Here is a 12322-nt window from a genome sequence, read left to right as displayed (position 1 = left end):
GCTTTAATGATTAAATCGAATTATCTCAAAATAAATTTATAGTGGCTTCACTTAATCAAAAATAAGCAAAACTTCAAACCCTCTTAAAATAATTTTAAACAAAATAAAATAACTTATCAGTTTATGAACAGCTAATAGATTTACAGTATGTTCATGTTTCGGTCTTCTAGTATGCACACTATATTTTCTGACCTCAGCTGGGCAGCTATCTTTTCTCAGTTCACAGGCAAAGCAAGTGCCTTTTAATCATTAGAGCATGATTCCAAGAACCAACTTACTAAGTTTGTGAATCCCTTTTTTAATTTGATGAACACGACAACTTTACAGTATTTTGAAAGCCCTAGAAAAATAAATGATAGTAAGCTTTCCTTCCTTACAGAAATGGACTTTTAATGTGCAAATAAAAATGAACATTAAAATGTTAATTTGACAAGTTATCCCTAAAATTTCATTTGTTCAATTAGTTTTGAGGACTGCAATATACAGTGAGATTAAATAATAAGAAATTCAGAACAGGGAAGGAACGTTCTGCCAAAAATTGCCGGGAAATTTGAATGGAATTAATAAGCTCATATTTAAGATGATAGTGTTTCGTATTCTAATACCTGTGTTATTAATCACAGAGGAATTAAAGTTTCTCTAGACTTGCTTGCAACAGGTTATTCATAGGACAATAGGGAGCTGAACATCTGTACTGTCCACTGATCTGTATACTTCAGGAATACACTGCCTCTTCAGTTGTTGAAACCTGTGATATAAATGCCCTTTGGGGTATCCTGTCAATGTCTGTAAATATGGGTTTCTGTTATTTCTGTTAGTATGTGCATGAAAATTACTTTGCTTTGTGGCGATCGGTTTTCAAAATACACCTGTTTTGATACAATAGCTTCTTAAGCACCCTGTACTTTGAATACTTGGACTTGAAATTAGGCAAGTTTTCAGGGTTTCTAGCAATTGCAGATAAAAGGTTTGTATTATATTTATATGGCTGGATGAGACACTTTTACTTGTGCTTTCTCTGTGCTATTACAGATTAATTCTTTATGAATGCTCAACTTTGTCTGATAGTTTGTTAAAGATGGTCCTTACGTCTCAAGCATAAAGCAGTACTACAGAACATGCAGTGTTTCAGTTGTATCCATTGCAGCACTAATAAGACCCTTAAGTGTTTAATTGATCTGACAAAAGTAACATTAAATAATTAATTAATTATTAATTAAATAATTAATGTATGTAGCCAAATTAGCAATAGATATCATGAGTTTACTTTCCAGTACCTTCCTTTGTTTGTTGCTGAAGTGGATTGTCTCATACAAACTACATGCTACATAACTACTGTGCATTTCTAAACCACAAGTGAGTCTTTCTGACATTTTAGCATGGTTATTAAACCATTTTCAGTACAAATCCACAAAATTAAAAAGATAAATTGTTAGTATCTTGTGACATACACTACTGCAGAAGCATTTCTATGATGGACTACCAGTTAAAATTTTAAATCATGTAATAATTGTAATAGATCATTCTATAAACTTTAGGCGTAATATGGTATAGAATGTAATGCATCATAATCAATACACTGCAAGCAAAACAGGATAATACACTTTCATTTTTAAATTAATTGAAACTGAAGTTATTTACGGTATTCTAGGTAATCTGATCATTTTTATCAATTTAATACACAGTAGTCTATAGTATGAGTTTAAAGTACAGGTGGAAATATTGAGTTGACCTGTTCTTCTTGGACATTTTTATAAAGATTATATAGTTCCTAGCTACAGCCTTTTATAAATGTAAGAACACAGTTTCTTGAAAGCAATGTCTTAAGCATCTTTCACTCACATACATTACTACACATGGATTTTTCACCTCATGTTGGCTAGATCTCAATCATTCTAATGAAGAACAGCACACCTCCTAATTCACTTAATGCAATTAATACAGCACATTTAGCTTCCATCTAGAATGTTGCATTGATCTTTCTAGGCAAAATCCTTGCGCTTTACAGCACACACAAGTTGGGGCTTAGGTGACAAAGTTAGCCCCCCGACAGGAGAGAGATCGATATCTTTTTCTGTGACACCAGGAGGAGCATGGAAAGAGAAAGACTGAAACAGGGAAGTGAAGAATAAGAAAAGTTCCATCTTGGCAAGCGTTTCCCCAGCACAGACTCGACGTCCTGCCAAAGAAGAAAAGGCTGTAAAAAACCATCCTATTCACCCTGAATCTGCATCGTGATTTAGCATCCTCTTCCCTGAACCTATCATCTATCACAACACTCTTTAATAATATTGAACTTAAGTTTTTAAGTTCCCTCTAAACTTTTGAAAACCCTCAAATCAAATATCTCATTCCTTGTGGACTGAAAGAGGTTGGAGACGTCACACTATCCATAAGTAACACCCTAGGATGAGTAGGCTAGCCTTCCTCTGTAATGTTTCTTCTATGAGTTTCTTAACATCGCCAAAAATTGAACAGAGAGATTGCCAATTACCTGATGACACTTTCAATATGTCATCAAGACATCACATTAGTAAACTATTTTTCTGTGAAGGTTATACATTCATGGTTATTTATGCAATATCTTACAACACTGCCTGGTTTATTTTTATTTTTTCATGTGATCTTACCGAAATACAAGCAATTATTTTTGAGGAAGTCACTGAACATGATCTGTTCCAGAATTAGTCTATAATGGCAGTGACAAAGCTGGATCTTTTCTTCTCGTGTCAAATGGAATGCACACCAGAATGTTGTTTCACGAAAAGTGAAAATTGAGAAATTGAACACAACAAAACATTCAGAAACAGCTGTTCTCGGGAAGGAAATGAATGCGAGACAAGTTCTTGAAAAGCTTGTAATGAATATAGCTTTGCCTAATTTGTCATTCTTTCTCAGTAATCTCTATTTTACCTGCTGAAAAGGGCATAAAGGCCTCTCTCTTTACAAAGTTCCCTTCTGAATCGAGAAAATGTGAAGGATAAAATTCATCTGGCTTTTCCCAGTATTTTTTATCACGGTGTACAGACCTCAGTAATGGAATAATGTAGGTTCCCTAAAAAAAGGAAAAACATACAATTATGTTTAATAGTTCTGAACAGATAAACAACTTGCCAACATATTAAACAAGTCCATATCTCAACTTCATGTTTCACCCACTGCTTTATGTGAGTCTCTGAAGCGGCTTGAGAAACTGGTATTTTTGCTTTACTGGTTGAAGAAGACATTCCAAAAACAATGATTAGTTACCAAATGTAAATTCTCTGTATGAAAATAATCCAGTAGAGGTCTTGTGAATAACGGCAAAATGTTGTAGTTTTTGGAGCTCTTGGTGAAGTGCTTGTATCGTACCATTATATACTTCAGATTTCAGATATTACTTTTAAATTGAATGGCTGGATTTAGAGGATATTGGAGATCTCTTGCATGTGCAATACTTTGTGTAACGATTAAAGAATGTTATTTCTGATGATGCAGAGTTTAACTTGAGGGCTTGGTCCTGGTGTGAACCCCCTGGCACCACCACTGAGCGTCCAGAAGTCTTAACCTGTTGTAATTTTTTACTCTGGGAGTTCCTCTGCAGAGGCTCCCTTTTATGTGCAACCTGGACAGAAAGAGTTAAGAAGACTGGACCTGTGTAGGAACAAGTAATAGGTTTATTCCATGCTGAAAAGAGAAAAAAGAAAACAATGTTTCGGCCATGGAGCCTTCTTCAGGTGTGAGAAGGCTCCACGGCCGAAACATGTTTTCTCTCTTCTCTTTTCAGCAGGGAATAAACCTATTACTTGTTCCTTTGCAGCCTACGCATGCTGACGCAGCTACCCACCTGAACTACTTGGACCTGTGTAGTGTGTTTATGACTTTTGCAGGCCTAAAGTTCATATGTATGAGGCATGACTGCCATGGATCCTGAGGGAGAAGTCTACAGGAGTGAGACAATCCCAACATTTGGTACCACAGACCCTGTGGTATGTAGAGGAGTACCCTACAACTGTATAAGGGAAATATTAAAGTCATATTTTTGCTCTGAATATAGTAAAATCATCTATCATGCTGGATCAAGGGATCAAAAATGTCATAATTCCCACTCCTAACTGTTCTTGGCTTGGGAAGGCCTGAATCTTCTTGTTTTTCCCTCTTTGTGTGAATATGCTAATTGCCATCTGTGCCCGTGACTTTAATAATAGAGATGCATAGTACTGTACACCCAACCTCTGCACTCCAAAATTCTTTAAAAATGTCAGTTAATTCATCATACTGCAACTGCTTTGCCATGATTTGTCCTGCAATAACTCATTGGTACAGCACAAATTTACCTTTGGAATGAAATATCCTCTGAAAGTTACATCCACTGTAGTTTCACGGGGAATGTCCATTGGTAAAATATCTGCAAATCTCTGGGTTTCATGCATCACAGCATCGGAAAATGGCATCAGCTGGCGGTGGTGAAACCTGGGAGTGGAAGTCCCAATAACTCTGTCTATCTCCTTGTGAACTTCCTCTAAATTAGAGAATGAACAGATTTAATGTCAGTTTTAGAAGAAATATAGAATAGTTCAATGATGCCAGCCAGCAGCACCTCTTAGAATGTGCATCAAACGTGAACAGATATTCAAAATACAATAATAACAAATATAATAATCAAAATAAACCATCAAATGGTGCCATTTTTTTCTACTGTAAAAAAAAATCACCTTACTCCTGGATCGCCAAAGACTTATTTAGTTAATTTTAGTTTGTTTCTTAACTAGTACAAGTTAACCTGTTTCCTAAGGTTTACATTTTGAAGACGTTTGTGTACAAGTCCTCAAGGTCAGTGAGTCCTCAAGGTCATTTTACAGTTTATTTTGATTATTAGAACTTATTGGTTGTACCTTGAGGACTTGTACGGATAATCCAAAATTTCACAGTTGAAGAAATTTTATTAGAAAATTACATTACTACATTTTACAGAAATGACAGAATACAGTGGTCCATAGTGATCTACAGATGAGGAGTTAAATGATCTGATTTCTACACAAACGTCTTCAAAATGGAATTTTCAAAGTTGAGATATACTGTACACCTGTGTACTCTTCCTTGTTTGAATGTATATATGGAGTTTATAACAGACGTTCAGGATGAAGGCTACATCATAATCTTGGACACTTTCATTTGCCTGCTGTGAGATCACAGGGAAAGGCCATCACTTTACAGCACGAAACATGCATGCCTACAGTGCCCGCTGCGCTCCTCACAGCCTGCTGGAGAGTGTTTTAGCCTTCCACCTTCTCTCCTCTAAGAGTGGTGCTGTCACATGGTCCACTGGAAGCAACAAGGACACGATGTGCGCTTCATATACTGTACATACAGTATTTGACCGCACATAGTCAAAGCTTTCACATTTAACACATTTGTTCCCGTTGATTTTTTTTGGGGTAAAACCCAATCCACTTCGGGAGACCCGCTTTGGAGAAAGGTTTGATGTCATTGATTATGTAATTTTGAATTCCTTGCTTTAATTATTTTATACTTTGTCTTTTGTTCAATTGTTTTAAGTAAAAACAATTCAAATCCTCAATTAAAAGGACCTCTTACTGTCAGAAATCAGTTATGCCACTGATTCGGAACATTTTGAGTGCATTGTGTATTTCATCATGAACCCATCAGAAAATGCCACCTGGTTCTCATACAAGGCATCAGCTTAAACCTGGGTGGACACTGACGTGTGCAGCATGAAAACAGGATGACAGTCTGAAATTCATTGTAGAAACCCATGTTATGTCAGAAACAGGTGTGGATATGTTGAATTTTTCTGAGAACAGAAGGACAGACAATCACCATTGGCAGGACTGGTAATCCTGCATCGATTACATTGGTCACCACATAAGAAGCGTGCATAGTATTGATACGCATCAATTGCAGTCACTACAAACTCAAAACTCAAAGAAACTAACAGATATTTAGTAATTCGCCCACAATTGTGTTTTCGGTCCACTAGAGGATAGTGTGGGGATACTCCAGAGATGGAGAGCTTAATAATGTTATGTATTTTATCCAAAATTATTAGAGGAATAAATGTCAGCTGCCTGCAAGGTGATTCCTCCATAAAAATGTAGTCTACTCAGGTAACGGAATAGGCTGGTAAAATCATATGGTGAGACAATGGATTAGGCTTAAAAAGGTTCAGTCTTGTGAGGAGGCATATTATTACAAATATTAAATGACAAAACAACTGCTGTGTGTCAGGGGCACTGGCAATGCCTATTTGTAATATGTCTCTGGCCAGACAGGATTATCGTGATAGTTTAGGTACTAGTCAACACAGCAAACAGAAAGGCCAGTAGGTAATGGACAAAGTTTGGGCTGGGAAGGTTGCTCACTTCAGGATTGGTCCAGCCACAGCCCCAGTCCTGCATTTCCCCATTTGAAACACAGGATTTCTATGTGTATGTCCTCCATGTCATGTTAACGGATTAGGATGATACGACACGAAATAGGTGTCCACGATAGCGTTACAAATCTAAAGATAAATAGTAGTTGAAACGGTGTGGTGTTTTGTTTCCCGATTTACCCGTCACTTTGTGTAGTTATTTTCTATCCATTGTGGCATTACGCGGGGGCGTGTCCAGTGTGGAGGCGGAGCCCTGGTAGAAGGGCGACACCTCGTCTCTGCGGTCTCAGCTGTTTTGGCTTCTAGCTGATGAGCCCCAGCTGGGCGGATCCTATAAAGACACACTGGATACCCCCCAGAAGGGGGGAGTTTTCACCAACAGTCCTGGAGGGGATTGCAACTGCGTAAGGTTTTCTTTTCATTTTTATTTCTGCCTGTCCCATCACGCACTTTCAGTAGGGCAAGCTTACACACTCATGTTTTGTTATGCACTCAGTTCTTGGTTTGTTTTTACCTTATGCGCTCTGCTCACCAGAATGGACCCCGCTAAACAGAGAAAGGTAACAAGGCACAGTGGAGGTAACAAAGCACAGTGGTACACTTTCTTTTTGCTTTTTGTTTATTTTTCCACCTCTGTTCGTATTCTTGTTGGTCCCTGCTAACCTCACGCCGGTGCTTCTGGCCCCTCACCCCAGGCGTTGAGTTTTTACTGGTGCTTGCCGGGGCGCCACCCGCAACACACTGTCACACCATTTACTGTATTTCAGTGTAGCTTGAATAGATCAGTGTCATTATCATAACTGGTTGATTAGGCATGGTTTAAGTAAACTTTAATCCACCAGTAATATACTACAAGAAAACCCAATATTTCATATATCACTTAAAAAAAAGAGGCTTCTGGTAAGCAATATGCTAGTTAAGTACTGTGTTTGTAATGGCACTAGTGACTAGTTGCCAATTTGAAGTTTTGATTTATTTCTTATTTCTGATTTAGGTCTTAGGTTGGACAGCTAGTCCACCAGTCTCTCAAAAGTGGAACTCTTTGCATTTGGAAATGCGACTGTTCTATACATTATAGGACAAAGAGAAGACCACAAAAACATCCAATGTTTTTATTACTTCTGATAAAGTAGTGTGTTCCAGATAAAATGAGAGTCTGAAATGGCCACTATCCTACAGTATAAATTTTTTCAGTTATCCATATCTACTTACTGTAAATATCGCTGGGTCATTTGTGTTAATGTTAAACCTCTGAAAAAATGTTAGAACAGAAATCTAAATAAAATTTTACTATTGAAATAGAGGTGAGAACACACAACTTACTTTGAATTTCAGGGTACTTCACCATAAGTAAAATAGCCCAGCGCAGAGTGTTGGAAGTTGTTTCTGTCCCAGCAACAAACAAATTGGTAACGGTACATAACAGATTCCACTCATGAAAGTGTGAATGAGGATTTTTCTTTTCCTGAAAGATTACAATTTCAGTCACTAATAAAACACCAATATCCACTAAATACTGGCTAGCTAAAATATTTTTAAATTTATATTCATTCCCATTTATCCCTTGACCAGATAGCTGATGTTATTTAACACATTTACTTAACTTGACATTACATTTGATTGTATTTAGCTCAAAGAACCCCATGCATTCTTTGATTTCTATCCAATACATTTTCACTTTCATACATTCAATTTAGAGAGTGTGGTAAAAGTACATATACGAATCTTTATTACATTAAATGAGAAAATATTAAGCTTTTATGTTCTTATTTTTCTTAATATTAATGGTTAAATAATGTGACTTGTTGGGGATTTCCAATTTCTCGAATTTCAAATGTCCCTTATTCAATAAGTAAATCTATGGGCATCCTGGAATGTATTTACACAACTTTTATTTTATCATCTCGCTTTAGGCATCACAATAGCCAAACAACTCTTTATTAAATCAGTGTCATCCCTCTTAGAGCAATCACATAGATGGCATGGCAGGATAAAAAGATAGTGGAGAAAAGAAAATTGTACAGGAGAAAGAAGTTATTGTGAGAGAGAATCTCTTTTAACAGACTAAATATCCAGAATCATTTGAGATAATCTGTGCATTAAGGAGGTCAAGTCTTGGTTTTAAGTAAGGAACTGGCCTATTATAATTGAAGAAATACCGATTTCCTATTTGCAGTATCCATCAGGCTAAAAGTAGTATCTCATTTTTTAGCTATTAAGAAAAAGATTTACATTCATTTAGTATCTGGTTTAGAGAGTGATTAAGTTCTAAGGAGGAACTAATATTTTAGAAGACACAAGTTTCCTTTTATTGTATTTGGTCCTCAATTGCTGGTTAGAGTTTTGTGCTTTATTTGACTATGGAAATCATGGCGCTGGAACTCGCAGATCAATAATTATCAGTTCAAAATTGCTGTGAAAACTTGTGTTTATGTTTTATTATTGTAAATAAACATTGTCCTTTTAACTTATCATACTGTACTAGGGAAAAAAATAAAACATGTAATGTTGCACTTGGTATTATCTGCCAATAAGGTTTTCTTTTGCCTGCATATAAAGCTAGTGTTAGGACATTTGATTTTGATACTGATATTAATTTTGATTTGATTAAATTGTAACACCTCTAGTTTCCAACAACACATTTCAGGCATTTCTCTTAAATTGCTGAACTACTTAATTTTTAGCATTTTTACTAGAAATGACAAAACATTTCTTACCAATTTGAATTGATTAAAGTAGTAAACAAGACATTTGCAAATAAAATTGTAGCTGCAACAACAAAAACTGCCAATCATACTGATTACAGTCTAAAAATTATTAGGCTGAGGATTAGAGATATAAAACAGGACTTACCGTTTCTTGTTTTTTCATAAATGAATTAATAAAATTTCTTGAGCTGTTTTCATCTAATACTTTCCTTTCTTCTATGAAGATCTTTCTGAAGAATGCTTTCAGATTATCTTGGTGTCTCAAAACATCATGATGAAAGCCGGGTAAGGAATGGATAATTGGGTATATATTGTACAACTGAAAAATAGAATTAGACTCTGCTGATGTAGTACAAAGTTGTAGTTTGTAATTTAATATAAAATTCTAAAAATTATTTTGTATATTTTTGTTCCTTACCTGAACCTGTGGGCTTCCTGTCAGCACAAAATTTCTATTATTCATTTCAAGAAGTTTCTTAAAATTCTCATCTCCATATTCAAGTCTGTGTCCCATGATTATGGAAACAATAATGTTAGATGTCGCTGCATTCAGGAAAAGTAATGTTTGAAATGGCTGTCCTGAAAATGCAAATTGATAACACTAACAAATGCTGAAATCTAATCAACATTAGAAGCTTAAAAAACAAGGTTTGTTCACCAGTATTTCTCATTCATTTCCTGATACTTTTGATCTGGTTCTCTGTGATTTTTATAGATAAAACAATCAAAAGGTTTTAACATGTAATTCTATTATTTTTTTCAAGAAATTAATTGGAATGGAAACAGAAGATTTAAAAAACATGTCTAGTAATCTTGCTCCATACTCTCACAACACTGTTTAACGCGGGTTTAAATGAACATTGTTACTGACCTCATCCTTAGCTAGGATAGTCTCAAATATCTATGCACATAAAAAGTAACAACATCAAGTGCAGGCAGTTTTGTTGCAATTTGAATAATTTACAATTAATGAAAAATACTTCCAAGCAACCTTCTTATGACATGCTGAAAAGACAAGAAACAACATTTTGGCTGTGTCCGCAGTGTTTCTTTTCTTCTCTTTTCAGCATGGAATAAACCTTTGCTTGTTCCTTTGCAGCCTAAACACGCTGATGCAGCTACCCACTTGAATTACTTCAACACCCTCATGACTACCACTAAACCCAAGCACTGCTATCACTATACAAGCCCTTATTACGCCAGATACACCACTAATTAAACCAAATTACACCATTTGGTACTAATTGTACCAAAAGACCCTTTACAATTAACATTGTAAATAATTAACAAATTAACACTCAGTATGTTTTACAGAGTAACATCTTACCGAGTTAATGACTCAACTATTTACATTAGCTAGAGGCCTTTTGGCGGCCTTTAGTGGCAAGTCATTTGCTACTGCAGTTCCTTCAGCTACTGGCCTGCTACCCACTTCCAGGATACCTACAGTGCCAGCCCTATCTTTTTGGGGGCCCTCCAGATCACAATTTGCACATACAATTGAAGTGTAGTCCAGGACCCCATGAAGATGGTATAGTTCGGAAGTAAGTGGAGAAGGACAACAGGGAAAAGACGTAGAGGATCAGGACCGGTTGACAGACAGGGGGGCATGACGACGGTGATCCGGTGCTCGGGGGTCGTGGCAAAGGCAAACCGATTCACGATTGGTAAAGACAAGAATGGGAAATTGGCCAATGGGAAATTTGGCCAGGACGCCAGGGTAACACTACTACTCTTTTCGAGAAAGACCCTGGGATTTGAATTCACCACAGGACCTTGGTTTTATGTCTCATTCGAAGGATGGCACCTTTTTACAGTATAATGTCCCCGTCACTATACTGGGTCATTGGGACCCATGTACACCACACGGTGAGCACCCCCTGCTGGCCCCACTAACACCTCTTCCAGCAGCAACCTTAGTTTTTTCCCAGGAGGTCTACCATCCAGGTACTGACCAGGCTCTCACCTGTTTAGCATCAGTGAGTTGCCAGTTGTGAGTTGCAGGGTGATATAATTATTGGATTGAGGGGACCCCCTGGCTGACTTGGGGCCCAAGGGAGCCTCCTAGTTCGCCTAAGCCAAGGGCCCACCCTGGATAAGTAAATGTTTCTACATCTACACTCAAGTCTTTTTTTATAAGTAGCCTTTTAAAGCTCATCATTTCCCATTTTGTGTTTAATGTAGGTATTTGCTGCTTTCATGTAATATTTTGCATTTGTCTGCACTGAAGGGTATTTTCCAGGTGTTGGCCAGTGTTGAGAATTATCTAAAACGTTTTCATTTCATTTGCTTTTTCTATAGTGGTTGCTAAGCCAAACTTTCTATTGTTTGCAAACTTGACTACATGTCACAGTTACTAATTATAATGAATCTGGGTTGTTTAATATAAACTGGGAAAAGCTGTGGTCTTCGCACAGATTCCACTGGTTCTCCACTAATTTCACCACTCTAATTTGAGGGTTCACTCCTCATCTGTACTATTTTCTATCCAAATGTATACATTTTTCTGAATGTCTACCATCAGTCTTAGCTTTTTATGAGGAACCTTATTAAAAGGCCACTGAAGATCTACATACACTACACATATGCTTCCATTACTGTTATTTCTTGTTAAGAGAACTCAAACCAACAGGTTAATCAAGATCTACATTTTGTAAATCCATGTTGACTATACCTGAGAAGAACGATTGCAACTCCCACCTCCAATAGATCTTCCTTTATATTGTAGGTGGGGATAGAAGAGAATGCAAATGACCTTGCTATCGCTAGGTTATTTTTATTAATGTTAAACCTCTCAATAAACTTTAAAACAGAAGTCAAAGTCTAAATCAAATTTGACTTTTGAAACAGAGGGCATCAATCTTTGAACTGTTGTCAGTTAGTGCCAGTCACGGTAACAAACACGGGATACACTGGTAGACACCAGATGTTGTAACGTCAATGAAAGAGACCCTCTGAGCAACTGCTGCACTCATGAATTGGCTGAGAAGTACTGGATGACCAGTTCAATATGATGCAGTTTTCAATAAAGCAAGAACCTGGTTTGGAAGGATTTTGGAGAGCTCAGAAAAGGTAGTAAAACACACTGACTTCCACTGAGGTAGTCGAGAAGTAGAAGGAACACTTTGAGGAACTTCTCAGATTGGTGTTCATGTCCTCCTTGATGAAGGCAGTATCAGAATTTCCCTGGCGAGATTGGAACAATCACTGTTGGTGAGGATCCTGCTGCAGCTAATGGAGC

The 12322-nt window shown here is 36.9% G+C and overlaps 1 protein-coding gene across 3 annotated transcripts in view; it reads right to left on the bottom strand.

The window, feature by feature from the left end:
* Positions 1-364: 364 nt before the first annotated feature.
* LOC102694268 (cytochrome P450 2K6-like) overlaps positions 365-12322 on the bottom strand; it is a 17840-nt gene continuing 5882 nt past the window's right edge. For all 3 annotated transcript variants that reach the window (XM_015357760.2, XM_015357757.2, XM_015357754.2), the window contains 6 exons: positions 9500-9660; positions 9227-9400; positions 7697-7838; positions 4317-4501; positions 2914-3055; positions 365-2179 (listed from right to left, as the gene is read on the bottom strand). In XM_015357760.2, the coding sequence (XP_015213246.2) occupies positions 1983-2179; positions 2914-3055; positions 4317-4501; positions 7697-7838; positions 9227-9400; positions 9500-9660 (1001 nt within the window). In that variant the 3' untranslated portion in view covers positions 365-1982. The remainder of the gene's footprint in view (positions 2180-2913; positions 3056-4316; positions 4502-7696; positions 7839-9226; positions 9401-9499; positions 9661-12322) is intronic.

The sequence above is a fragment of the Lepisosteus oculatus genome, chromosome 2 (genome assembly GCF_040954835.1).
Source record: "Lepisosteus oculatus isolate fLepOcu1 chromosome 2, fLepOcu1.hap2, whole genome shotgun sequence".
Taxonomy (NCBI): domain Eukaryota; kingdom Metazoa; phylum Chordata; class Actinopteri; order Semionotiformes; family Lepisosteidae; genus Lepisosteus; species Lepisosteus oculatus.
This window is presented reverse-complemented; position numbering and strand designations above follow the sequence as displayed.